Source organism: Martes martes (genome assembly GCF_963455335.1).
Source record: "Martes martes genome assembly, chromosome: 6".
In the NCBI taxonomy this organism is placed as follows: domain Eukaryota; kingdom Metazoa; phylum Chordata; class Mammalia; order Carnivora; family Mustelidae; genus Martes; species Martes martes.
Window position 1 is genome coordinate 116,027,552 of NC_137893.1, and position 27,965 is coordinate 116,055,516.

Below are 27,965 nucleotides of genomic sequence, written 5' to 3' on the forward strand. Positions count from 1 at the left end.
GACACGCCTGGTCTTTCTGTGACCCTGCAGGTCCTGAGACCACACTGTCCCCAGGAGGGCTCCACCCCCACTTAGCCTCTGGAGTGACGTCCCTCTGCAGAGCAGACTTCTAAAAGTGCCAATTTTGTGCTCCACTGCTCTGCCACTTGTCGGGAGCCGGCCCCTCCCCCCGTGGTCTATCTTCCCGTCAATTCGGATTCACTTCTCTGCAAGTCCTACCTTCCCAAAAGTAGTTGCTTTTCTGTTCCTAGAATTGCTGCTCTTCTTCTCTTCTCTCTCATGTTGAGTTTGTAGGTGTTGAGAATGATTTGATAAGCATCTAGCTGAATTCCTGGGGCCAGATGAAATTTAGGTCACCTACTCCTCTGCCATCTTTCTTCCTCCCCATTTTTTTTTTTTTTTAAGAACGAAAAGGAAACATCTTTCTTATGTTGAGCAGAAATTTATATCCTCTAGTGTGCCTATCCAGTAGTGTCAGTCCTCTTCCTTGGAAGTAAACTAAGTCAGATTGTTTTCCATAGACGAGACCTTCTGATGCTGGTCCCATTCCCCTGTATCTTTCCTACAACATCCCTTGTACCTCATATAAAACGATGATGGCTCCCTTTGCCACAGGACGGCTAGCCTCAGAATGTGCCATTTTGTGTATATCCATCCTCTTCAAGGCTTCTTGGTTTTTCTGCCACCTCACTTCTGGATCACTTTCCTATATTTGGGGAATCTCCCACCATAGACTCTTCCTCCACTGTGGAAGCTCCACAATGCCAGGCATTTACTTCTGTCCCCCTTTTCAGCTAGGGCATCACCATACAAAAGGCTCCACCAGAAGCTGGGGAAAGGAAAACCTGGGAAGCACACGGAATCCACTTGGGTAAGTGGCAGAGCTGCAGGTCCACCCAATCTCTAGCCATAAGAAGCAGCAATTGTAAGTGTAGCGTGATATCAGCCATGGAATCAGTGGCATCTGTACCCAGATGAAGCAGCTGGGGTGTCTTCATAAGGACTCTTGTGTGTCCTTCCTGACCAGACAGCCTCTGAACTGTCTTTCGCTCATCCTCCCAATTACTTAAGGAACCCTTCTATATGCTATTAATAAAATCTTTTTTTTTTTTTTACTTAAACCAGTCAGTTTCTGTTTCTTGAATCTTCATTTTTTTTAAGGTTTTTTTTGTTTTGTTTTGGTTTGATTTGTTTTATTTGAGAGAGAGTGAGAGTGAAAGAGATCACAGAGGGAGACGGAGAAGCAGACTCCCTGCTGAATAGGGAGCCTGATGCACACTGTCCTGGAGGAGGAGGCTTCTTATGGATTCTGGCCACAGTCTGCAACCAGGCTGTTGCTCTCTGGCTGACTGCACTACCTCCCCACTCTTCCTCATACAGAAGACCTACAGGGATGACTTGGGCCCGCCGTGGCTGTGCTGTCTACGTGGTCTCCAGAGCTTATGAGGAACTCTGAGGGCATCCGAGATTGGTTACATTCTCCTTTGTCCAGGATGTTGGAAAGGGCAGAGGACTTACTTTCTAATCCTGGAATTAAAGACTGGAAAATAACTTCTCCTGCCCCCCCACCCAGTTCCATCCCTCAAGACTGAGAGCCTTTTGTGCCAGTTCCAATGTGGATGGTATTCAGGCATCAGGCTGACCTGCCTTTCAGTATCTAATACCTCAACCACCAACACCTCCCTGTGGCCAGTCATAGAATATTCAAAAGTCTGGAATGGACCCCATTGACCCTGAAGCTTAAGGGTTGGCTTGCCACTTCAAGTCTAAACTCTACCTAGTTTCCAAGAATGTCTATAACCAGGCCTCATTCTACCTTCCTAGTCCTTTCTACCTTCATGGAAGTAGTCTTCAAGTTTTTTTGCCTCTCTATTCCTAAAAGAAAATATAACTGTGAAGCTCCTTGCACATTTTTAAGGTGACATCTGATATTTTTCACCATTAGTTGAAAAACTTAAAACATAGAGAATGGATGTCATTTCTACTATTCTGTAAATGTTGACATTTTCACATAAAACTGCATTACTACCCTTTTAAATGTATTGAATAAGACCCAAATCCCATAGAGATGTGACGCTTACCATCACCCATCTTAAAAATACATGAAGAAGCTCTTCTTTATCAATAGAAAATATTACATTGTCTCTTTCTGTCCTTCTACTTGCATTTCCATTCCACTTTCCCCTCAAAAATCTGATCAGTGTAACATGTTTTTTTGCTTAAGTGTTTTATTGATTACCATATCATACATCTCTGCAACCAAAATATGTCTATACATTGAAATTTTTTAAAAAATAGATTTTATTTATTTTAGAGAAAGAGCATGAGTGGGAGAGCAGAGAGAGAGGGAGAAGCAGGCTCCCCGCTAAGCAGGGAGCCCAACCCTGGGGGCTCGTTCAGTGGGCGGAGAGGGCCTCAATTCCTGGACCCTGAGATCATGATCTGAGCCTAAGGCAGACATTCAACAGACTGAGCTACCCAGGTGCCCCAAAATTTAAAAAATTTTTAAGTTTCATGTAACTATAAAACCTTTTTTTTAAAGGTTGTATTTGTTTATTTAACAGAGAGAGAGACAGCAAGAGAGGGAACACAGCAGGGGGAGTGGGAGAGGGAGAAGCAGGCTTCCTGCTGAGCAGAGAGCCTGATGCGGGCCTCGATCCCAGGACCCTGAGATCATGACCTGAGCTGAAGGCAGACGCTTAACCAACTGAGCCACCCAGGGGCCCCAGTAACTATAAAACTCTAAATGAGAATTTTTTTTCTGGTTTGAGTGACCATTACAAAATTAGTAACACACAATTGATCAAAACAACATAAATGCTCTGATTTTTATAAGTATTATGCATAAACACAAATGATACATTGGAAATGTATTTTTTTAAGGATTTATTTATTTATTTTGAGAGAGAGAGAGAGAGAGCATGAGCAGGAGGGCCGAGGCAGAGAGAATCCCAAGCAGACTCCACCAACTGTGCCACCCAGGTGCCCTGGAAACGTATTCCTTTTCTTTTCTTTTTTTTACATTAAAATTTTTTTAAAACAATTTTTAATGTATTTTTTTCCTTTTATTAACATATAATGTATTATTTGTTTCAGGGGTATAGGTCTGTGAATCATCATTCTTACATAATTAAGATTTTATTTATTTATTTGATAGAGCATGAGAGCACAAGCAGCAGGAGCAGCAGAGCGAAGAGAAGCAGGCTCTCCACCGAGCAGGGAGCCCAGTGTGAGGCTTCATCCCAGGACCCTGAGATCATGACCTGGGCCAAAGGCAGACACTTAACCAAATGAGCCACCCAGGCACCCTTAGAAATGTATTTCTTAATGAATGGATGGGCTGCTTTTTTCCCCAGGTAGTTCCTATGTTCATAGTTGAATATGTTATTGCTGGAACGAGACGGCATTCAGCATGAATTCCAGGCCCGTGTTTTCATTTATGCTTATTTCATTTCACATCAATAAGTAGATGGGAATTGAGAATTTTGATACAGCAGTGGCATCCAAATCCCAGTTGCTTACCAAAAAACCCCCCAAATCACAAAGATCTATTATGAAAAGATATTGTTAATGATTTTTCAGCTGACAGTGCAATTAAGTCCTTCTAGGTTTTGAAGCAAAGATTTAGAAACCTCCTGACTTGAAAACAAAAAGAATTTGTTGTCCAGCTTTTAAGCCATTCATTTTCTCAGCACCCACAGCCAGCACCAGCATTGCAAATTGCTGCTTTGTTTAGTGTTCCAGGGCATCCCCCCACCCCGCCACAGTCCACCATTGAAAGATAGTGGGTGAAGGAGTGGTGAACCTTGTTACAGAAAGTAGGGAAGGCGACAGTGTGAAAGAGGACCGTAGTTCTGGGTGCCTCAGTGGTGCATTCACTTAAGCGTCCAACTCTTGGTTTCAGCTCAGGTCATGATCTCAGGATCATGGGATTGAGCCCCCCCCCATGTCAGGCTCCTGGCTCAGTGCAGAGTCTGCTTGAGATTCTCTCTGTCTCTCTCTCTCAAATAAAGAAATCTTAAAAAAATAAAAATAAAAAAGACAGCAGTTTTGGTAAAGAGCACATTTGGAAGTTGAGGATCTACAAATTGATTTTCTTAAAACTCCTTGTACCCTAGAGATACCCCACTTCCAATTAGAGGACCACGGACCTTCCCACCAGAGGAAGGATTCCCATCCAGAATCCACATTTCTTGTGCTCATAGGTATGTTATGCTTCTTTCTACTTAATGTCGTTTCCATGTTCTCCAACTCTTCTTTCTTACAAAAATTTTAAGGGCCACTGTGAATCCCAGCTCCTACCAAATGCTTCCTTCCCTTTCTTCTGAATTCCTACCACACTTAGAGTTTGAACCTCACTTCCCATCCCACACTATGCACTGTGTTATACTGGTAATTTTGTTTCATGACACTTTAAATACACTGGAATGAAGTTCCTCGCAATAGATCTTGGTGTCCTTGCAAGAGAAATGAACTTCGGTTTTTGTTTTTGGGTTTTTTTTTTTTTAAGATTTTACTTATTTATTTGAGAGAGAGAGAGAGAGAGCATGAGTAAGAGAGAGAGAGCATGAGAGGAGGAAGGGTCAGCGGGAGAAGCAGATTCCCTGCTGAGCAGGGAGCCCAATGTGGGACTCAGTCCTGGCAATCCAGGATCATGACCTGAGCCGAAGGCAGTCACTCAACCAACTGAGACACCCAGGCACCACTGAGAAATGAACTTTGATATCAGCTAGCACATAAGCTCCAGGAGGGCAAGGACTCCTTCTGTTTTGTTCTGTCCCATGTAGCCAGCACCCAGCCCAACACCTGGCGTATAAGTGCTTAATAAATAATTCACTGAGTAAATGAATGGACTTGAGTTTGAATCTTAGTTCCTTCATCACTTTTAAGCTGCGTGACACCCACTTATTCTTTTTAGAATGGAATCATTCAACAAACACCTGTTGCATGCCTGCTAAGAGCCAAGCGTTGTGCTAGGCACTGGGGATGTTAAGTTGGAAGATATGTCCATGCCCTCAAGGAACTCATGTGTCTAGTTATGGAGGCTGTTACCTGAAGTAAGGTGGGAAGGACAGCCAGTGTGCTGGCCCAGAGGAAGGAGAAGGAGGGGAGCCATTAGCAAATCTATAAAGCAGAGGCATAGGAGGCTCTCCTGGGCTAGGGCATCACAAACCTCATGTGCCACGTGTGGGAACGTGAACTTGACCTGACTGATTACATATGGGGCAAGATGGAGAAGGAATCGAAGGTGAGCATGCAGGAGGAGGCTATGAAGGCCTTAGCTGTGGCAGTGGCCATGGCCATGGCCATAGAGAGGGAGGGCTAGCTATGAGAGAGTGAAGGAGGGTCTACCAGATTTCATGATGGGCTGTGTACCACGGCGGGGGGAGGGGGGTTGGGGGGGGAGGAGCACCCTAGATTTCAGATCTCTGTCTTAGGTGACAAAGCCAGTGAGTCAAATAATATGGGAAAAGAAGCAAGTTTGGAAGGCTTTGGGCAAGTTACCTGACGTTGCTGGGCCTCAGTTTCTCCACATGGAACATGAGAATAATAATACCTCTCAGGGTTGCCAGGAGAATGAAATAGCCAGGGGAAATGCAGGGCATATAGACTAGATGCTCAGTAACCACACCTAGGTGCTACTAATAATAGCGCTTGCTCGTGGGCCAAGCACTTAATCCGCACAACAACCCTATAAGGCAGGTACCGTTAGTATCTGTATTTTACCACCATGGGAACTGAAGCACAATCAGGTAAGCAGACTTGACCAAAGTCACCTAGGTAGTAAGTGGCAGCATGTACTTGCCTCGCCCCGCCCTCCACTTTATTCTCGGGGACCTACAGCTAGACTTGAGGCTGAAAGAGCGGACGTGGCAGGAGAGAGGGATGGCAGACCCAATCGAGGGTTCATTCCAAGAGCAGTTTTTATTTGGAAATGCACCTCCACAACCTGGTGGCACTCTGAGGGCACATGCCGGCCGCTGGCTTGCTGGTTTGCTCTCTTTTCCAGCCCAGGGCATGGGGTCCTTGGGGTTAAGGCACAAGGTCAAGTTCTCAAGGATCAACATCCCAGACAGCCTCAGCAGTCAGGGGCTTGGGGCTGGTGCCAAAAATGAACTAGGCTCCATTCTGGACTGTGTCATGGTTGGAGAGCCAGAGCTCCTGGCACCAGGACCTTAGCTCCCTCTTCTGCGGGGGCTGGCATCACCCACAGGCCAGCTGTGGCTGGGTTCTGGTGGGTATGAGTTTGGGGGGAAGAGGGGATAGCAGAGGCTAATTTTCTGGTGCTGGGTCCAGTTTATCTTCCTGAGGGGTGGAAGCTGAAATGGGCGCCTCGTCGCCACCGTTGAGGGACTTCTGCTGTTCACCGCTGCTGGGCGAGGGGGTCCGGGTGCCCTGGGATCCCCAGCGGGTCAGGCGCTTTAGGGAGGAGTCACGGCGGGCAAGTAGATGCGGCTGGAAGCCTGTGAAGGAGCTACTGGTGGTGGGACGCTTATCTGGCAAAGAAAAAGCAACTGTGAGTAAGGAGAAAGGCAACCTAAAGAGAGAGGTTGAGGGGCCTTGTCTCAGCCCTTGGGGGAGAGGAGAACCTCCTGAACTTCAATCCCGTGCAGCCTCTCTAGATCTGGAGGTATCCCTTTCTCCCTCCCTTCCCCCGCCCCACTCCAGAGAAAGTTCCAGGCTTTCCCCCTTCTCACCTCCAGGCTCAATTGGATGCATGAGCCGGTTCATCTGAACATTCCAGTGTTTCACGTTGGTGCTGGCCTGCCGCAATTTCCGCTGGGCAGCCTGTGGGGTCAGGGCCAGCACACAGCGTGTCAGAGACACCATCCTCCACGGGGTGTCTTGACCTTTTCGGGTCTGCAGGCCCCTTAGAATCTGATGAAGGCTATTGATCATCTCCCCAGAAAAACTCACATATTTCATAAAGAGTTATATAGATGAACTTCCAATTTCAGGGGTCTCGTGGACTCCCGAAAGGGTCAAAAATTGTCATCATTATAGTTCCATTTGTTAAGCAGCTAAGAGGTGCTAAGTATATTTGTCATTTTAGTTAATCTCCAGAGCAGATGCTAAAAACAAACCAGTGCAAAAGAAGTTAAATGATGGGGCGCCTGGGTGGCTCAGTCAGTTAGGCATCTGCCTTCGGCTTGGACCATGATCCCAGGGTCCTGGGATGGAGCCCCACATCGGGCTCTCTGCTCAGTGGGGAGTCCACTTCTCCCTCTCCCTCTGCTCCTCCTCCTACTTGTGCTCTCTCCCTCCCCCTCTGTTGAATGAATGAATGAATAAATAAATAAAATATTAAAAAAAAAAAAAGAATTTAAGTGACTTGCCCGGGGACCTATGTTGAGCTGTAAACCACCACACCACACCACCTCTCCGGGACCAAAAAGCAAAACCTCTGCTCCATCGGTCCCCTAGCCGGTGGTTGTCAGGTGAGGGAATCACAGAGGAACTTCCCCTTTCTATGTTATGTGTTTCTGTGTCCGAATTTTTTTTTTTTTACGATTTTATTTATTTATTTGACAGACGGAGATCACAAGTAGGCAGAGAGGCAGGCAGAGAGAGATGGAGAAGCATGCTCCCTGCTGAGCGGAGAGCCCTATGCAGGACTCCATCCCAGGACCCTGAGATCATGACCTGAGCCGAAGGCAGAGACTTTAACCCACTGAGCCACCCAGGTGCCCCATGTGTCCAGATTTTTTACAATGACCAAGTCAAAATAAAATTATATTAATAGAACATAAAAAATGTGGGGTGCCCGAGTAGCTCAGTTGGTTAAGCGCCTGCCTTCGGCATAGGTCATGATCCCAGTGTCCTGGGATGGAGCCTGCATCCAGTTCCCTGCTCAGTGGGGAGGGAGTATGTTTCATTTTCTCCCTCCACCCCTGCCCCCAGCTTGTACTCTCTTTCTCTCTCAAATAAATAAAATCTTTAAATAATGATAATAATAACAACAACAACAACCCAAAAAAACCCCTCTTCTATGGAGATGAGAGCCAAAGTACAGGGATAGCAAGGTAGGAGCTTGGAAGAGGATGAGAAAAAAATTTTGCCCAGATTGATAATAATGATAAAAATAGCAGCTGATGTTTCTTCCACACTTGCTACATACTAAATATCACACCCACCAGCTCCTTTCCTCTTCAGCCCATGCTTATTACAGGCCAGAGGAGGGACTTGAAACTCGGAGAGGTTAGGCAATCTGCCTGAGGTCACACCGCGGGGAGACCATCGACTCGGGGTTTGAGGGAAGGCTCCAGGTCCTGTGCGTGAGGGGCTCACCCCGTCGCCCACCCCCGCCCCAGGCCTCACCTCCACGTCCTCGTCGGCCCTCTGCCGGTTCTGCCGCACCTCCTCCAGCTGCTGCTGGGCTTGCTGCAGGGAGCGGCTCTGCAGCGCCATCTCCTGCTGCAGCTCTTGCTTCTCCTGCTGCGCCCGCTCGATGTAGCGCTCCTGCTCCTCCTTCAGCTGCAGCAGCTGCTTCAGTTTCTCCTCCTCCTCCTCTAGCAGTCTGCCGAGGGGGGGCGCGCACTGGGTCGTCTCCAGAGCCAAGGCACCTCGCAGGTGCTCAACAAGGAGGACGCCGGGGAAGCAGGGGAGGGGAACGAGAAGGGGCCCCTCAGTCCTACCTGGTCTGGGCGAGGCGCACGGCCTCCTCATCCCGCCGAGCTTTCACCTCCAGGTGCAAGGCCTCCTCGAGTCTCTGCTGCATCTCCTCCAGCTCCTGGATCCGCTGCCGCTGCCGGGCAGCCTCCTCCTTCTTCAGTTCCATTTCAGCCTGCATGGAGGCCCGGGCCTGTGCCGGGGCGTGGAGCCATGTCACCGGGGGCACCGCGTGGGGTAGAGGAGCCTGCAGGTGCGCTGCCCTTTGCCCAGGACTCCGCTAGGCTGGTCCACATAGCTCTCTGCCCCAGTGAGGGTCTGGGGAGTTCCTTCATGTCGGGATTCCTTCCTGATCTGATCTCTTTCTGGGAGCCTTACTAGGTCAGATAATGGTCAGTGAACAGATGCTACATGGGGGGGGGTGTGGTGTTAAAGTCACCCCCTGCCTAGCACCAGCCTTAATAATTATTATTATGTGTTATAATATTAGGTATTATGACTATAATTAGGGCTAGTGCCAGGCAGGGAGAGACTATAATTATAATAATTGTTATAACAACTAAAGGTGTTTCCTAAGTTGATCCTCATCATACCTCTAGGAGCACAGTTAGCATCAACATGTCACTGATAAATGATTGAGCCACAGAGAGACTAAGTAACTTGCCTGAGATCACAAGGCTCCTAAGTAGGCAGAGCGGCGATCGGATCCAGGTGTCTCTAACTCCGGCTCTAGATCTCTTAAATCCCACATCTGATTGCCTCTACATGTCTACTCCGCCTCCACATTCGTCCCTCCTTCCTCCCATCCTGCATTCCCCAAACTGGTTTCGCTGTACACTTAGATCAAGTCTAGTCCGATCTAGTCTAGCGTTGGTCCAAACTCATTCCCGACTATGGGGATCTTTACAGCATCTCTGTCCAAGACCAGCCCAGGTCTCCTCTACCACCTATAGCCCTCAGCTCTGGCCCCGCCCCATCTTTCATCTCAAGCCATCCCACGGCCAGGTTCCTGTACCCCCATCCGTTCCTCACGCCGCCCCTGGCACAGGGCCCGTCCCAGATGCAGGTTTCAAGTGCCGGGCTCTGTCCCAAGTCCCTCATTCCAAGCCCCGCCTCCATGCAACTCCTTCCCCGGCCCGCGGGCTCCGCCCCCGGCCACGCCCCCAGCCCTCGGCTCCTACCCCGTCTCTCCGCATCCCCACCTCCCCGCCCCCGCCGGGAGCCGGCCCCACCTGCTCGGCCTCGCGCAGTTGGCCCTCCAGCGCCTGCTGCAGCTCCCGGTGCTGGCTGCGGCGTCGCTCCTCCTCCTCCTGCAGCAGGCGCTCAGCCTGCCTCTGCGCCTCCTGTAGCAGCTCCAGCTCCTGCAGCTTCCGCTCCTTCTCCTCCTGCAGCTGCTGCAGGCGCAGCAGCTCCTCCTCCTTGGCCGCCCGGCGTCGCTCCCGCTGCTCCCGCTGCTCGCGCCTCTTCTGCTTCAGGTCCTTGTGCAACGACGTCTTCCCCTCGGCCTGCAGCCGGATCGCGGTCTGGATGGCTGCGGAGGGACAGAGAGGGGGTCAGCAGGGCGCCAGCCGGGAGCAGCGGGGTCCTCGAGGTGGCCCACCTCCAGAAAGGGGCCTTCGAGGCGGCTCGAGACAGTCTCCAGCCTCCCGCTGGGCAGTGTCATCACCCCCCTTTTCACAGAGGAGGCGACTGAGGTCCAGTCAGACCCAGGCCACCCAGCGAGCACTCACCAGCTGTCCATTCCTGGCGCTGGCGCGTGTCTGAGGCGCTCATCTCGTACGTGCGGGTGGCTGTCTTCACACAGAACATGCAGCGCTTCCCTTCTCGGTCTGGCAGCACCTGGAAGAGGGCAGGTGGTCCCAGACAGGCTGGCTTCACTGGGGTCGGGGTGCCGCAGGGGTGCTCCAGCTCCATCCCCTACCCCTTCTTGCTGACCTCCTTCCCGGGGCACTGCTCCCAGTCTGCCAGGAGCCTGTTTGGCCTGGCAAAGAGGTTAGTTCTGGGTGTGCTTGTGTCCCCAAGTCTTGTAGCCTCTGCTCTTTGGAGGTAGGGTGGGGAAGTTTTCATCTTGGTGTCTCTCCATGGGGCCTGGTACCTAGTCCATTACTGAGTGTGGGTGCAGATCATTCTTGAACACCTTCCAAGACAGGGTCCTCACTACCCAAATCATTCATTTTCACATAGCCCTGCCTGTTGGGTAAGTTCTCATTCATTCATTCCACAGATATCTTGGAGTGTCTCCTGAGTGCGGCTCATTGTTCTAGGCATTTAGGATACTGAGGTGGGACTAACAGACCAAATCCCTGCCTTCCCTAACCTTATATTTTACTGGAAAATACAGCTACCACTTTTTGAGATTCTTCTCCTTCTTCTTTTTTATTTTTTTAAGATTTTATTTTTAAGCAGTCTTTACACCCAACATGGGACTTGAAAACTCACAGCCTCGAGATCAAGAGACACACTCCATTGACTGAGCCAGCTGGGTGTCCCATTTATTGAGCTTCTTGTGCTCTTGAGGCTGAACTAGTGTTTAGATGCATCATTTTATTCACAACGCCAAGACAACCTTGTGAAGCAGGCATTATTAGCTCCACTTTACAGAAAAAGAAACTGAGGCTTTACTAGGTTCAGGAACACGCCCAGTTCACACTGCCTGTTGGTGGTGGAGCTGGGCTTTCTGCCTAAGATCGATGCTCCGTCCTCAGTGACATCTGTTTCCTTAACGTGGCAAAAATGGAGAGAACCTAGGATGGCTACAATAATTTTTTTTAAGATTTTATTTATTTATTTGAGAGAGAGAGAGAACAAGTGGGGTGAGGGACAGAGGGAGAAACAGACCGCCCCATGAGCAAGAAGCCTGGACTCGATCCTAGGACCCTGGAATCATGACCTAAGCCAAAGGCAGATGCTTCACTAACTGAGGCACCCAGGTGCCCTATAAGAATAATTTTTAAAAAATGTTAAATAACACATGTTGACAAGGATATGGACAGAGTGGAACTCTCATACACTGCTGGTGAGAATGTGAGATGGTACAGCTGGTTTGGAAAACAATTTGGCTATTCCTTAAAAAGTTAAACATAGAATTACCATATGATCTAGCAATTCTATTCAGTATATACCCAGAGACATGAAAATATATGCTTACCCAGAAACTTCTGCATGGATGGCCAAACCAGCATTATTCACAATGGCCAAAGGATGGGAACGACCCATTGTCCATCAGTCCATGAGTGGATAAACAAAATGTGGTCTGTCTACATGATGGGATATTATTCAGTCACAAAAAGGACTGAAGTCCTGACCCGTGCCACACTTTATGCTGAAGAAAAGCCAATCACAGGGGGACAAAATATTAGGTGATTCCATTCCATTCTAGGTACCCAGAATAGGCAAATTCATGGAGACAGAAAGTAGAATAGAGGATACCAGGGACTGGGGAGAAAGAAGGGATGAGTTATTTCTTAATAGGTAGAGAATTTCTCTTTGCGATGATGAAAAAGTTTTAGAAATAGATAGTGGTGAGGGTTACACAACATTGTGAATGTACTTAATGCTAAGAATTGTACACTTAAAATGGTTAAAATGGCAAATTTCATGTTAGGGGTGTGTGTGTGTGTATGTAGGTGTATATATACATTTTTTTTAACTACAATTTAAAATAATTTTTTTAGGTCTCCTAAAATAATAACAGACAGAGTCAAGGGGGGAAAAGGGAGGGGAAGCACTGGAGGAGAGGGATGTGGAGAAAGACTAGGGATGAATAGAATTGCCAAAGTGAATGGAATTTGGGTGAAGGAGAAAAACTTTTTAAGGGGATTTTTGTAAAGTTTTGCTGTGGGGGTACCGAGTTGGCTCAGTTGGTTAAGTCTCCGACTCTTGATTTTGGTTCAGGTTGTGATGTCAGAGTCATAAGATGAAGCCCTGCAGTGGGCTCCTCGCTGAGCGTGGAGGCTGCTTAAGATTCTCTTTCAGGGCACATGGGTGGCTCAGTCAGTTAAGCAGCTGACTCTTGATTTTGACTCAGGTCATGATCTCGGGGTCCTGGGATTCTCCTTCTCCCTCTGCCCCTCCCCTACCCCATGCCCGCCCCCCTCTCTCTCAATAAGTAAATAAATCTTTTCTTAAAAAAGGATTCTCTTGAGGCGCCTGGGTGGCTCAATGGGTTAAGCCTCTGCCTTAGGTTCAGGTCAAGATCTCAGGATCCTAGGATCGAGCCCCGCATCGGGCTCTCTGCTCAGGGGAGTCGGTTTCCCCCTCTCTCTCTGCCTGCCTCTCTGCCTACTTGTGATCTCTCTTTCTGTCAAATAGATAAATAAACTATTTTTTTTTTAAAAAAGGATTCTCTCTCCCCCACCCTCTGCCCCTCCTCCACACCCCTCTGCCACCTGCTCTCTTTCTCCCTAAAAAAAAAAAAAAAAAAAAAAAAAAGTTTGCTGTGTAGTGTGAGACATAAGCCATCTCCTCTAAAATTCTTAGCAAAATCCACATTACTCACCAGTGGCTTTAGTATTAGATTTATTGCAGTTTGGGGTTTGTTTTTTTTTTAAGTGCTAGCATGCATGAGAATGGCCTTGAGGCACCCAGGTATATTTGGGTTACGGTCATCTAAGCAGACGTTTGCCACTGTGGCTTTTCTCCATCCGCTCTCCTCCCAAGCCTCTTTCTTTTATACCACACTGGAGAGCCTCTGGGCCCTGAATTGCACCCACCCCCTTTGCTGGTCCCCCTCACCTCCACGCAGCATTGTGCATCCAGCGGGATGGTACCCCTCTTCTCCTTGCACTCTTCACTCCCAAAATAGCAGAGGGAGCTGGGCTGCAGCTGGAACCAGCGTTCTGCCCAGTTCCTCCGCAGGTGCCCTCGCTTCCACAGGTAGCCCTGTCATAGCCAGAGCCAAGTCAGAGGCGTCACTGCACCCCCCCACCCGCTCTTCACCCTGTCTTGGGTCCTCCCCGAGTTCCCAGCTTGGCCTGACCTGCTTCAGGACATCTTGGATGAGCTCCTGGTAGACTTCGTGGATGGCCATGCTGAGGGTGTCCCGCCCCACACCTCGAAGACAGCGCCCTGAGTTGAAGAGCTCTAGAAACTGCCAGACGCTGAGCCCTCCAGTGGTCTGGGCGGCCTGGGCTTCCTGGGCCAGCAGCTCCTCCAGCTCACCCAAGCCCACCTCCAAGCTCATGCTGCTGAGCACCTTCTTCAGCAAATATTCCACCTGGAGGAGTGGGGGAGCCTGGTGACTATAGCAGGCAGTGTTGCTTATGACAATATCGGGATGGGGGGGGGGGCCTTCTCTGGCTCCCAGAGCCTGGGCAGAGGTGACCAAGGACAGGGTGTAGGGAAGCCAGATGACTAAACGTTGGTGGAAACCAGGGTGGAGTGGTGCCCAGGTGGCTCAGTCGTTAAGCGTCTGCCTTCGGCTCAGGTCATGATCCTGGGGTCCTGGGATTGAGCCCTGCATCAGGCTCCCTGCTCAGTGGAAATCCTGCTTCTCCCTCTCCCACTCCCCCTGCTTATGTTCCCTCTCTCGCTGTCTCTCTGTCTGTCAAATAAATAAATGAAATCTTAAAAAAAAAAAAAAAAGAAATCGGGGTAGATTGGAGGGGGGATCCTGGAGCCCCAACCCAATTCGGGCATTCCCTTCCCCTCCCCAACTTCCAGTCCCACATCCGATTCCTTCATGCTTTAAATCAAGGGCAGGGTGAAGGCTGAGGGCTGGGGGCACGTCAGGGGGGCACAAAGGCCCTCTCATCCAATACCCTTACTTGGCCAATGACCAAACTGAGGCCCAGAGGGGGAAGTGACTCGTTCTAAATCATACAGCAAGTTGGTGGCAGCTAGAACTCGAGTCATATCCCATCTGAGTCCTTATTCCAAACCCAAGCCCCAACCCCAAGGATCCTTCCCTTCTGGGAGGGCAAGGGGATTGGGGGTGGGTGTAAGCAGGGCAGGGACAGGAAACCTGCTACAGAGGAACAGGAAGTGGCGGTTGGGGTTCATCCTGCTGCAGTTTGTACATGCAACGTGTTGATCACGGCAGTGAGCAGCCTTCTGGCCTATGAGGGGCCCCCTTCCCCCCACAGGCGGGGGTCTGATAAGGGTGCCTAGCCGGGTGCCTGTGCAGATGGACACATGTCCCCTTCCTGCCCCAGCAGCTGCTTGGGACACTCTCTGTAGGACTTTTCCTCTGGAGGTTACTGGTCCAGATGGGAGTGGGGTGGGTGTACCAGTTCAGCAATTAGGCATCTCCCCTCACCCTTCCAGGAGATAAGTCTGAGTGAGGTTAGATATGTTAGGACTTCTTGCGAACACAGAGGACCCCTCCCCACCATACCTAAGACCTAAATTCGCCCTGGCATTCTTCACAGCCACCAAAAGGGCAAAAAGTTCAGGAGAAGGCTAAATGCATGGGGGAGAGGTGAAGTGGGAAGTGGGCGGGGGGGGGGGCATGTGCCCTGGCTTCATCCATAAGTTGAGGAGGTAGGGGAACACAATCCAGGCCTCTACCCCCAGATGCCCTCTGGAGCCCGGAGCTGGGTGTGCCCTGGCTCTCCTCTATATTATAGAAGACAGGGAGAGAAAAATCTAGAACTGGGGCCAGATTTGGTTGCCCATCCAGCCCTGGAGTAATGGGCCAGACATCCCTGGAAATTCTCCCTTCTCCTCATCTAGTAACCTTCTCAGTTTGCCACAGTGCCTGGAATCCTGCCATTCAATCTTCAATGTTTTCATTTTTAAATGCCCCATAAGGTATCAGGCATTTACACTGTCATGTAAATAGAATCTGTGGTCATTTTCTTCCTTTGAGGGCTAAGAGAGCACTGAAGGAAGTGTAGTTTTGGTTCTCCTGGGCACAATGACTCTGATACAGGCAATTCTAGGCATCTAGAGACAGTTGGGGGCAGAGAGGCACCAGCATGGGGAGACCAAGAAGCAAGGGGATGTGGGAAAGTTACAGAGGCGATTTGGTCTCCTTCAAGGTTTTGCTGAGGCCTGGCCCGAGGGATTCAGTCCCTGCGACTGCCATTGCCCTCACCTCATCAGGAACCATGATCAGAGGGTACTTGTCCTCGGACAGGAAGTTGAAGAGGCACCAGAGGCGGAAGGCATCTTCATTGGAGAGCATGCTGTTCCCGTTGTTGTCTACCCGGTAGTTCTTCTTGGCCGTCAGTGTCCAACAGAGCTCATCAAAGTGTTCCTTAACGAAAGCCCCCTCCTCCACCTGCCACCAGGCCAGCAAGTCAGCCAAAACGGCCAGCCCATCCCAGCTCTCCCACCAGACAAGGCTCTAGCTGCTTTCTTGGGGTCTCTTCCCTGCTCCCCACCCTGCCAAGCTGGGACTCTCTAACTTGAGGAATCCCTGAGCTGCTTATCGGGTAACTAGCTGATTCCCACCACCTACCCCCTCCACACCCACCCGAGTCCCCTGCTGATAGAGAAACCTGTCCCTCAGCCCAGGGGAGAAAGGAGGGGAGGCCAAGGGTGGAGGGATGGACAACCAGGAAGAACCCGAGAAGAGAGGGACGGCTGGGAAGAGCAGGAGGCACAGCCCTGGGGGAAGCCGGGGAGCCCTTTGCCTTTTTTGCTGGAAACGGCAAGTGAGCCGAGGCGGGGGTGGGGTGGAAGGGTGGAGGCTAGAATAGAGGTGAGGGAGATGGAGGACAGAGTGAAGGGGGGCAGGGAGGGGGCGAGTGGCTGGAATGTGAAGGATGGAGATGGGAGGGCAGGGATGGACAGTGGGGATTTTATAGGTGGGAGGAGTTGGGGTGGCAATGTATTGGGGCGCTGGGCAGACTGGGAAGCGGGGAGAGGCGCCTCCTCAAATGAGGCCCCACCTTGTCCAGGATGTACTTGTTGAGGTAAGGCATGTATCCCTGGCTGGACACCGGGCCGTCGTCATCATCCCGGAAGTGCTCCTCCAGAGCCACGGGGTCGTGGGGGATGTGAAGGACCGTGTACAGGTTGTGGGACAGCACCTGAGACAGAGTGGCAGTTTGCCTTCCTGTGTCCCAGCCGGAACCGGGCTAGAGGGGTGCTGCCACCTCCCGGCTTGTCCCCATTCCCATCCCAGCTAAGTCCTCTGCAAGCATTATTCAATTCAATCATAACGAAAACATAGGCATCCGAATACGGGGAAATATGATTCAGCCATAAAAAAGAAGGACATCTTGCCATTTGTGACAACATGGGGGGACCTTGAGGGCATTACACTAAGTGAAACAAGTCAGAGAAAATATATACCCCATGATCTCACTTCTACGTGGAATCTAAAAGACAGATTAACCCCTCATCCCCCTACTGTAAGCTCAGAGACAGAAAACAGATTGGTGGTTGCCAGGGGCAGGGGGTAGGGCGGCGGGTATACTGGGTGAAGGGGGTCAAAAGGTACAACTTTCAGTTATAAAATAAGTCATGAGGAGGTATCCTACAACATGGAGACTATAGTCTGGCCTATCTGAAGTTGCTAAGACTAGATTTTTAAAAATTCTCATCCCAAGAAAAAAGTTTTTTTTTAAAAGATTTTATTTATTTATTTGACAGAGACAGAGAGATCACAAGTAGGCAGAGAGGCAGGTAGAGAGAAAAGGGGAAGCAGGCTCCCCGCTGAGCAGAGAGCCTGATGCGGGCCTCGATTCCAGGACCCTGAGATCATGACCTGAGCTGAAGGCAGAGGCTTTAACCCACTGAGCCACCCAGGTGCCCCCCAAGAGAAAAGTTTTGTAACTATGTATGGTGTTGGATGTTAACTGGACATTGTGGTGATCATTTCACAATATTTATAAATACTGTGTCATTAATTTGTACACCTGAAACTAATATAATGTTATATGACAATTAAATAAAAACAAATAAAACACAAATAAAAACAATAAAAACAAAACAAAACAAAAAAACCCTAAACTATACACACCTTACTATGCACCAAGCCCTGAGCTAAGCACGTTATATATAATTCACTTAACTGCCAACACCACTGTTAATATCCCCGCTTTACAGATGAGATAAAAGAGCTGGGATTCAAACCCAAGCAGCCATGTTCTCAGCCACTTCATTGGGTAGGAATCTGCAGACAAGGACACTGAGGGTCAAGAGATCCAGGGACTTGCCCAAGGATCCACAGTGAGCAAGAGTCTGGATTCAAACCCAGCTCCGCAGATCCCAAAACTCAGGGGCTTCCTAGGATGCTGGGCTGTCAACAGGGAGGTGGCTGTTGCCCCAGGGCAGGAGCCCCGAATTTCCCATCATTCCCATCAAAGACTCAGAGTTCAGGCTGCAGTGTGTCTGCTCCAGTAAAGGCAAGTGCAGCTCTCCCAGTCACTGTCCTTCAAAGATGGAAGGGAGCTGGGGAGGGCTCAGAGAAGGCTTGTGCAAGATGGTGTGTGACATGTGGAGGAAAAGGCCTGGAAGGGATGGTGGCCGGGATGGCGCGGAAGGGAAACACGAGTTGGATAACAAACCACGAAAGAGACTGAAGTTTGAACAAGATCAGGAAAAAATAAAATTACCTTGGGGGTAATTCTGTTGTAGTATGTATCACACAGGGAATGGTTCAAGAACTCATTACTGGGTCACCTGGGTGGCTCAGTCGGTTGAGTGTCTGACTCCTGATTTCTGCTCCGGTCCTGATTTTGGTCATGAGATCGAGCCCCACATTGGGCTCTGTATCGAGCCAGCAGTCTGCTTGGGATTCTCTCTCTCCCTCTTCTTCTGCCCTCTGCCCCCACTCGCACACACACTCTCTCTAAAAAAATAATAAAATAATAAAGTTCAGAGTAACCAGCCGAGCTGAGCTTGAAAGCAGGTGTGCCTGGCTCTGAAGGCTGCCTCACTATTCCAGTGCTGACCCTGAGGCTCTTTCTGCAAACTCTGGAGACAACCTCTCTGTTCCTATGTCCCATGGCCCCTGTGTCCTCTTCTGCACATGAAAGGCAGTCAATGAATGCTGTGTAGAAGGGCTGTTCCCACCAGCAGCAGCTAAGCTTAGAATCAGTTCCTGAGGCAGGAGCTGGTAACATCCCAGAGGTGGCCCTTCTTTAATCTCTGGTGAAGGGGTGGGGGGGACGGGACCGGACGACACGGGACAAAGGATTGAGAATTTTCCCCAGTATTCCGCTAAGCCTCAGGCTCCACTGCAGCAAAGCTGGAAGTTGGAAGGCCAGCCAGAGGGAGCTCTTTTCCCCTCACTCCCCTCTGGGCGGCCACCCTTGACCCCCACCTCCATCCCTACCCTCGTCCTCACGCTCTTCAGATCATCTCCTGCGCCAGGTTTTTTGTTTTTTGTTTTTATTTATTTGACAGACGGAGATCACAGGTAGGCAGAGAAGCAGGCAGAGAGAGGAGGAAGCAGGCTCCCCGCTGAGTAGAGAGCCCGGCGCTGGGCTCGATCCCAGGACGCTGGGATCATGACCTGAGCAGAAAACAGAGGCTTTAACCCACTGAGCCACCCAGGCGCCCCTCCTGCTCCAGGTTTGGTTCTACTTCTCTTGTTCTAAAAGACAGGCAGTTTCTTCCTGATGAACTCTGCCCTTTCCACCCATATGTGGTAATGGAGCCTCGCTCTATTTTTTAGAGAAGCACCTCTCCTCCATTCACTAATATCTGTGTTATGGACTCTGCACCGCTGGCCCACCTGGCTGTGGGGGTGGGCACATCGGAGTCATGGTGATAGGCTCAAGGAAGGACACATGACCAATCGTGGGCCAATGAGAATCAGCCCTACGATTTTTTTTTGCTTCCTCTAGTGGAAAGAGGTATACTCTTCCACGGAATTGTTAAACTGTTGGAAGGGAGATAAACACCTTCACCCTCTGCACCTCGGTTTTGTGAGCAAAACAGTAGGATAATACCTGTTCCGTGGACAGGCGTGAGGATAGAGTAAGAGGACATATGGAGACAGCCAGAGTTAAATCTGCACGGATCAAATGTTAGATCCCTTCCTGTATAGAATGTGAGATTTTTTTTTTTTAAACCTAACGAATTGACATAGATCAGAAGACTGATAACATCAGGTACTGAAGAGGTTGTGGAGAAATAGGGCCATTCTAGAATGTCCTACTGTTGAGGTGTGAATTGATAATCTTCCTAGAGGGCAAGAATGTATCAAACTTAAAATTGGGAATGACCCCAGCACTTTTTTTTTCTTTTTAAGATTTATTTATTTCAGAGAGAGAGAGGAGAGTGTGTGTGTAAGCTTGGGGAGGGGCAGAAGGAGAGGGGAAGCAGACTCCCGGCTGAGTGGGGAGGGCTTGATCTCCCAACCCAGAGATCATGCCCTGAGCCAAAACAAGAGTTGGTTGCCAAACCAACCGCAACTGCGCCACCCAGACGCCCTGCCCCTCACATTTCTAATCATCTAACCTGGAGATGCTCAAGGGAACAGAGCTACACATACAAGAATCTTCATAGAGGCATTGTTTATAAAACGAGCAATTGGAGACAGCTTGAGGCTCCTTCAGTAGGGACAGGTACATTGCGTCATGGACCTATGTGTGGTTGGAAAGATTTTCCATCTGCCACTTGCGAGCTTATGGGCAAGTGGTTTAACTTCTCTAAGACCTTGTTCTCTGTGAAGATAGAAAGTTGGCCTACTCCAAAGGGTTTTTTAGAATGAAGAGCTTAGCACAGCACCTGGTGCCTCGCTCATTGTTTAATGAAAGTTGTGTGTTATTTTTATTATGTTTTTATGAACAGACACGGAAAGATAGGCATACTATACTGGCTGGTGAAAAAAGCAGCTATAGAATGAAATGTTTGTAAAATAAATGTGTGCAAAGATTAGGTTGAACCATAGCAAATTTTAATAGCTGCTTTAATAGGCTGAAACAATAAAATGTCCGCAATTTCATATGGTTCAACCTAATCTTTGTACACATGTTTATGTGTATGTAGCAAAAATCTAGAGGACTCAGCAAACTGTTAACAGCTATCACCCCACCATCCTTCCCCAGGGAGGGGAGGAACTTTCATTATCTTTAACATTACATTTGTCTTTGAATTTTAACTACTACCATGTTTTACTTATAGAATAAATTTCATCTTCTTTAAAATTATATTCTTCCGCACTCTGATTTTTTTTTCAAACAGGAGCATATATTGTTTTTATGACAAAAACTTTAAAACTATAGAGATAAAAAGCAAGGAGTGCCATTAACCACTGTTATTAATGTACCCTGTTATTAAGTTGCTCTATAATAACATTCCCCTGCTATGCCCTTTTTGTGTGAGCATTTCTGGGTGTTCTACATTCCTTGAGGGCAGAAAGGACCCTAAGTTCAGGCCTGATTCCAGAGCTCAGTACAATGTCCCACATATGATAAATGTTTTGACTGACTCCTCAAGTCTAACTTATATGGTCCAATGGTTTCCTGTTGTTCTCGGAGTAAAATTCCAAGTCCTTCCAGAGGCCTTGGACCCCCTAGAACCTGGCCTGCCGTACCTTCTCTGGCTTCATCCCTTTCGCTCTCTTCTCTGCAGCTACTCTGGCCCTCTTGACATTCCTCAGATGGGCCAGCCACACATTTGCCTCAGGGCCTTTGCCCTTGCTATGCCTTCAGCCTGGAACATTCTTCTCCCAGGTCCAGGCATGGCACACACCCTCTTCTCCTTCCTGTCTTTACATAGATGTCACCTTCACAAGGAGGACTTCTCCAGACCACCTTATTTAAATCTATAACCCCATCCCCTCTACCCCCCCATCTCTATCCCCGTTTCCACTTTATTTACTTCCATGTCATGTGTTGTTTTCCATCACATGATACATCTTACTTAGTTTGTTTTTCATCTGTATTCTCTGACTAGAATGTCAGCCCCTCAAGGGTGGGGATTTTTGTCCCTTTTATTCACCTCTGTATTCACGGTTATATCATGGGGTCTGGCATATAATGGACATGCAATGACTATCTGTTGAATGAACTGAAATGTATTATGGGAAGAAGTAGGAAAAATACTGGGGCACCTGGGTGGCTCAGTGGGTTAAGGCCTCTGCCTTCGGCCCAGGTCATGATCCCAGGGTCCTAGGATCAAGCCCCGCATTGGGCTCTCTGCTCAGCAGGGAGCCTGCTTCTCCCCCTCCCCTCTCTCTGCCTGCCTCTCTGCCTACTTGTGATCTCTGTCTGTCAAATAAATAAATACAATCTTTTTAAAAAAAAAGAAGAAGTAGGAAAAACACAAAAGTCAGACAGACACAGACTGAATCTCTCTGCACAAATGAACCCCACTGGGACTCGGTGTTCATAGGTCTAAAAACAGGGTTCAAAGAGATGACATACAAAATCCCTGCCGCCCTAGGATAGAAGGGGCCACACAACCGCAGTTATCTAAGCTGTTGCTTGCCTTGGTTGCTTGTCCACACTGTCCTCTAAGACCTGCCTTCCTCACCTATACCTTTTGCCAGTGGCATCTGAGGGGTCCGGGACAGAGGCTCCAATCTCTGTGAGCCATCAGGTATCAGGACAAGAAGGAATAAAAGCACCAGACACCGGGGGCTCAGGGCCTCTCCCCAGAGAGCTCGGCAGACCTCAGACTGCCAGGTTTCCTGTGCCTGGGTGCGGGTTGAGTAGGGTTGGGGCTAGACGTGGGGAGAGGGCGTGACCGGAGGAGGGTCACACTGGAAAGGAAATGGCAGGGGTAGAGGCCAGAATGTGCAGGAGCACACTGGCTGATTTCAGTCAATCCTCAGCCCTGGAGGCAGGGCCTCTCATTATCCTCCCTTTACCGGTCAAGGCACAGAGAGGTGAAGTGTCTTCCTGGAAGCCTACCTCTAAAGGTCTGCTCTTGATCTCTCCGCCACTGTGAGCTCTGGCTGAGCCTCAGAATCACCTGGGGAGCTGCTGAAACCAACATGCGTTGGGGCCCCGTCCCTCCCAACTGACTCAGAGTTTCCAGGGGTGGGGTCCAGGTGTTTGTAGCTTTCACAAGCTGCCCTTCAGGGGCCCTCAGAGAGGACTCCCACAGTCTCACCGCCCAGCCAGGCAGCCCCTGACCTCGGAGTTGGCAGCCATTGACCTTTGAGAGGCTTCATTTATGCACTGTTTCCTCTGAAGGCGTGTGGGGAAGTGGTTCTCCTGGAGGGGCTTGTGAGTTCCCTAAAAAGTCGAGTGTGGGGATGGGACAGGGGCCGCGGCCATGGTCCTGCAGTTCCCAGCCTTCACTGGTGCACATAGGACGGGTTTGGGAACTCATGCACAGCATCGAGTAATGGCTGCGGAGAGAATGGATGATCTCTCTCTTGCCTAGATGGCCTATAGTTTTTTGTTTTTTAATGCATCTAGGTACCACGTGATTCTTTTGTAATATACAGACCCATTTACGAGTTGCTGAATGTATTTTTCTCAGCCAGCAGGTACTAGAGCATAACTATTATCCCAAGGGAGGAACACCGGGAATTTTAAAAAGTGGGAAACTCTGGATGAGCTGTGTGCCTCCTGACAGCAAGAAAGGGCTAGAAGATGGGCAGGGGAGGGGGGACGCCTGGGTGGCTCAGGCCGTGAAGCATCTGCCTTCGACTCAGGTCATGATCTCGGGGTCCTGGGATCCACCCTGAGTCAGCTCCCTGCTGAGCAGGGAGTCTGCTTCTCTCTTTCTCTCTGTCCACACCACCTACTGTTCATGTTCTCTTGTTCTCTCTCAAATAAATAAATAAATAAAAATCTTTTAAAAAAGTAAAAGAAAAAGAAAAAAGCTAGAAGGGGTTGGGGGTGGGCACCAAAGACAAGACAGGCTGGGAAAAGGGAAAGGAGAGGCCGCATCCAGGATCAATTTCATCTACTTCATGTACTTTGTTAAAATTACTTTTAGTAGGCTAACTGGTGATCCCCCCTTCAACCCTCTGCCTTTACAGGTGAGAAACTAGAGGTTCAGAGACAGTGCACACTTGCCCAAGGTCATCAAGCTGGGGAGCAGGCCTGTGTGGCTCTGAGTCACACGCTCTGCACATCACTAAATCATCCCATCACTCCCTGCCATCCCAGCCTGAGACCAGTGGCAGGGAGGGGTCAGAACAAAGCTGAGGATCTGGCGCCTGAGTGGCTCAGTCGGTTAACCATCTGCTTTTGGCTCAGATCATGATCCCAGGGTCCTGGGATGGAGCCCCGCATTAGGCTTTCTGCTCAGGGGGTAGTCTGCTTCTCTGTCTCCCACTGCCTGCCATTCTGCCTACTTGTGTGATCCCTCCCCATCTCTCTATCAAATAAATAAATAAAATCTTAAGAAAAAAATATAGTTAAAAAAAATAAAATAAAATAAGTGGTTTAGTAAAGACAGTGTTTAAAAAAAAAGGCTGAAGATCCCAGCCAGCAGATTCCTGGACTGGAATTGCTCTTAACTTTCTCGCCACCAAAGTGAGGGTTGTTGTCCCCCTCCAGACACAGAGCCTGAAACTCAGGAGCCTGGAAGACCTGAAAAAGCCAAGTCGGGAAGGCCCCAGTTTACCCTCCCTCCCCGCCCCGGCTCCTGCCACTCAAGGGGAAGGGGCAGGCCTGCTTCCTCCTAAGAGCTCACTAAGCCAGAGACATACTGCTCCATCCACATCCCTCATTCCAGGGCCCTCACCCCAATTCTCAGCTGATTCCCCTCTAGGCCTAATACCAAGTCTGCTCCCCAGGGAAGAGAGGAAATCCATCATTGCCAAGGCTTTCCTCCTTGCAGGCATCGGGCAGGACTCTTACTCCCTCCAGAGTTCTTTAGATAAGGAGGTTCTGGGGACCCTGGGAAAACTCAGGCAGTCCTCAACTCCTGGGAAATTTGGTGCTCCGCCTAAATCCTTCCTGTGAAGAAGTGTCATGCCTATTGGTCTAATTGTACTTTTCCCAACGCATTTGGACAAAGGCCATTGTATCCACTACAAGAATTCAAACAGAGGAAAACCCATCTGCTCTCTCGCCCAAGCTTTTTCTTCTCCAGAGAACAATCCTGACTCCTCGGGCTACTTCTCAGAGGCCTGGCTGCTCTTCTTCCTCCCTCATCATGGCTTTGCCCACGACAGCCAGTGACAGCCCAACACATCAGGGAAGTGGTGACTGTCACAGAAAGACACTGCTTGCTGGGCTGGTGCATGTCTCCCTGCCTGGTCCCAATCCAGGGCCCTAAGGCCAGGGACAGGATTAGTGAGGACAGACTAACCCCAAGGTCTTTCCCCTTCTCCCCCAAGTCTTTTCAGGGGTGGGGTTGGTCCCCCCGGTATCTCTGTCATCTGCTTCTTCCTCTGACTTCTGACCACTTCTCTATTGCTCCTTTGTCTTTCCGGCATCCCCGCCCCCAACACTATCACTACTTCCTCCTGTTCCAGTATCCCACTATGGTCGCAGGGAAGAGCTGCCTTCCCTATCCTTCTCTTGCATGACATGGGCCCCACTGTGTCTGCCTCACCCACCACCCGGCCTGCGACTCCCACTGCTAGCAGCGATTCCCACTGCTAGCAGTGGACACGTTTTCTGTTAAGTGGGGGAGAAAACTTCCTTTGCTCTTCTGTGACCAAAGGCTGCTGGCAGAGGGCTCAGTGTGAGCAATGGTGTGGTGCAGATGGTGGCCAGTTCAAGTATGTGAGCTCCTAACAGAATCTTCCCTGCAGATACTCAATGTGTGGGGGTGAGGAGTGGGCATCAATCCAGGAGGAGGCCGAGAAAAGAGGGATAAGGCAGGAAGCCTTACTGGCTGAGGGCACCAGGAAAAGGGGTAGCCACTTTCTATGTGAGGGGCAGGCATAGACAACCTGGAGCAGATACAGGGGCTACAGGTAGTGGAGACAGAAGACAGTACCTTGGAGACAACAAACTATGGAGGTTGGGACTATCCCTATCCTGAAGCCCCCACTAGATGACATGATCAGCAATAAAAAGATTTAAGTAAAATGTAAGGAAGATCCTGCCTATTGAGGAATCCTCCTCAAGGATCAAAGGTAGTAGTGGCCTATCTTTCCTGGGGGAGTCAAGAATCATTTTTTGGATGCTCATAATTCTAGCTAAGGGACAGATTATGGGACAGGACCAGTTTGGGACATCCAAGTTTATTGTGTCCTAGTTCAGCAAAAGAGGGGACTAGTATGGGTGGGGCACAACGCCTACCCTGCCTTTTTCATCTCTCCCAGATCTGCAAGCACCTCCTATCTTGGTCATTAAAAATGGAGGCTTCCTTGAGGCTTCAGGCATACTTGGGGGTGCTCAGAAGAGACACCAGAAATCTAGGGCCTAGCTTCACGCCAGGCACATAGTCACTTGGTCAACATGTGAACCGAATGAATGATCATCAGTAAGTCAGGTCATTGAGGGCTGAGGCTTACCCTGCTTCTGTCTCCCAGGGTCCCCAGGTTCCAGTGGCCTGGGGCCTTGCTTCTTCCCCACTGACCAGGGTGGAGAAGGCAGAACTAAGCCAGGACTGGAGAAAGGAAGGAGAGAAACTTGCTGGTCTCCCAGGAACTGTCTAGGACCGAGCACTGAACTGTATGGCAATCACCGATGGGGCTCTTCCTGGGCTCAGATTCAACCCCTTCCCTGCCTGAAGTCCCAAGGCCAAAGAGAACAGTTTTCCCAACCTGGGAGGAGTGGGCAGCGGGCTGGGCAGCCACAGAGCAGGGTCTCGGTCCTTGCCCCTTCCCAGCGCTGTTGCATCTGAGAGACAGGGCTCAGAGGAGCTGTTCTCTGGCAAAGGCGACCCAGTCAGCCTGGTTTGGGACTGGGAGAGGCTCTTTAAGCCTCTCACTCAGCTCCGGGAGGAAGTGACTGACAAGTACTAGCTAACTGTCTTTCTTCAAAGCCAGGAGGAAGCAGCAGGAGGGAGTAGGGTGCATGCCCCTGCTTCACTCTGGGGAGACGTGTGCTCATCACACGGAGCGTAGGATGTAGCCTGGCCTGTTGGCCTTCAAAACCTTATGATGTCACCTCCACCCTCCAGAGAGTTGGGGGTGGGCAGGTCTCGGCGCAAAGGCTCTGCATGTTACCTCCCTGGGGCCCCAGAGCGCAGGCAGCAGCATCCACCCGGTGGCGACGTCCCGGTTACCCCGTCCCGGTTACCCGGTCCCGGCTCCCCTCCCCAGGCCTGGGCCTCTGAATGGCTGAGTTCCATCCGTACAGCGTCCCCGCCCAGCTCCTGGGCGCCAGGGGCCGAGGCGGCGCTCCCGCCAGCCACCCTGGGTCCCGGAGGCCCCTCACCTTGAGCTGGGACTTGGAGACCTTGCCGCTCTTCTCCACGTCCAGGGCAGTGAAGGCGTACCAGATGGACTTGAGCAGCTCCTTGCGCAGGGCCATGGCTGAGGTGCCCGCCCGGCCCGGGGGCGGCTCTGACACCGAGATCCGGTTTCAGGAAATGCGAACAGCTGCGGAGACCGCAAAGGGGCCATGGCGCGGAGCAAGAGCTCCACCTGCCTGCTCGCGCGGGCTCCCCGTGCTGCCGGGGGCTGTCGCTCTCGCCGCGCTCCAGGCCCACTCTCTGCGCACTGCCTGGGAGCCCAGCCCCAGAGAGCCCGAGGCCTACTGCTGTCCAGTGTGGCTCCCGGGGCGTGGGGCCCTTTACAAGTCTCCCCAGCCCCAGAAACTTCTGGGGCTTCCTGGGTTCCCAGAGGCAGCTTGCTGAGGGGATGAAGGAAAAACAAAACAAAAAACAAAAAACAAAACAACAAAAAAACAAAGCAAGGCCCCCCCCCCCAACTTTGGGAGGGTGGTGGTAGAGGGTGTCCTGCCTCGCTTGCACACTTCCCAGGCAGGAGGCCTTGCTCCAGCTACTAACCTCCTTGAGCAGTTCCCTCAGGGGAGAGCGGGAAGAATACCCACCTCACCCAGTTGTAAGGTCTGGGCATGGGTGTGAGGCAGAGCAGGGATGGGACAAAGCATGCCTTTTAGGGCCGTCTAATATCACTGTGGTGGCGGGGCTCCTCCCAAGCGGAAGAAAACAAAGGCGAGGACACACAGTTGGCAGAGGAACTGGGCCAGGGCACCTCTCCAGGTCAGGCGGGCTTGGCCCGGGACTTGTTGCCTCCCCATCCTCTGGGCTCTGGCTCTAGAAGGCCTCAGCTCAGAGTGCTGCCCACTCTGGGGCCCGTTGGCCCTGAGAATGGGAGCCTGTTTCTGAATCACAGGGCGGTGGGGTTGGGGGGAGGGTGAACCTCGTGCAGGTGGTGGAGGCAGCTCCTGGTGTGCCGACAGCAGGAGGCCTGGCACTCAGGGCCCTCCACGGCTGTGCTTCCCTTTCTTCAGATCCACTGTCTGTGAAGGCCGGGACGCACCTGCCCAGAACAGTGGTCATGGGTGTTGGAAGAAGCCTGCTTGGGTACCTGAGACACTCCTCTTCCTAGGGGCATGTCCCAGCTTCCTCTGCTTCCAAGGAGCTGCTGGCATGAGTAAACGGAAGACAGAGTACCTGGGCTG

At 50.4% G+C, this 27,965-nt stretch overlaps 1 protein-coding gene across 2 annotated transcripts; it reads right to left on the bottom strand.

Moving 5' to 3' along the window:
* Positions 1–4,527: 4,527 nt before the first annotated feature.
* On the bottom strand, positions 4,528–26,866 carry DEF6 (DEF6 guanine nucleotide exchange factor). 2 transcript variants are annotated; one of them, XM_080806638.1, is made up of 11 exons: positions 26,754–26,866; positions 16,446–16,586; positions 15,647–15,832; positions 13,589–13,825; positions 13,345–13,491; positions 10,341–10,449; positions 9,843–10,141; positions 8,637–8,803; positions 8,320–8,518; positions 6,699–6,789; positions 4,528–6,497 (listed from the first exon to the last, which is right to left on the bottom strand). In XM_080806638.1, exons 1-11 carry the CDS (start codon positions 26,847–26,849, stop codon positions 6,274–6,276), a joined length of 1,896 nt encoding a protein of 631 aa, XP_080662764.1. In that variant the 5' UTR covers positions 26,850–26,866; the 3' UTR covers positions 4,528–6,273. The 2 variants fall into 2 exon arrangements, with proteins under 2 accessions (XP_080662764.1, XP_080662765.1); XM_080806639.1 differs by lacking the exon at positions 26,754–26,866 and adding an exon at positions 18,117–18,352.
* Between the last annotated feature and the right edge of the window lie 1,099 nt (positions 26,867–27,965).

What these genes read in the sequence shown, in the direction of transcription:
- DEF6 (XM_080806638.1), bottom strand. Translation starts at nt 26,849, where the DNA reads ATGGCCCTGCGCAAGGAGCTGCTCAAGTCCATCTGGTACGCCTTCACT. An exon ending in TCCAAGATGTCCTGAAGCAG is followed by an intron (nt 13,492 to 13,588) that starts GTCAGGCCAAGC and finishes TGGCTATGACAG; the next exon opens with GGCTACCTGTGGAAGCGAGG. An exon ending in GGGCCGACGAGGACGTGGAG is followed by an intron (nt 6,790 to 8,319) that starts GTGAGGCCTGGG and finishes CTGACCCCACAG; the next exon opens with GCTGCCCAGCGGAAATTGCG.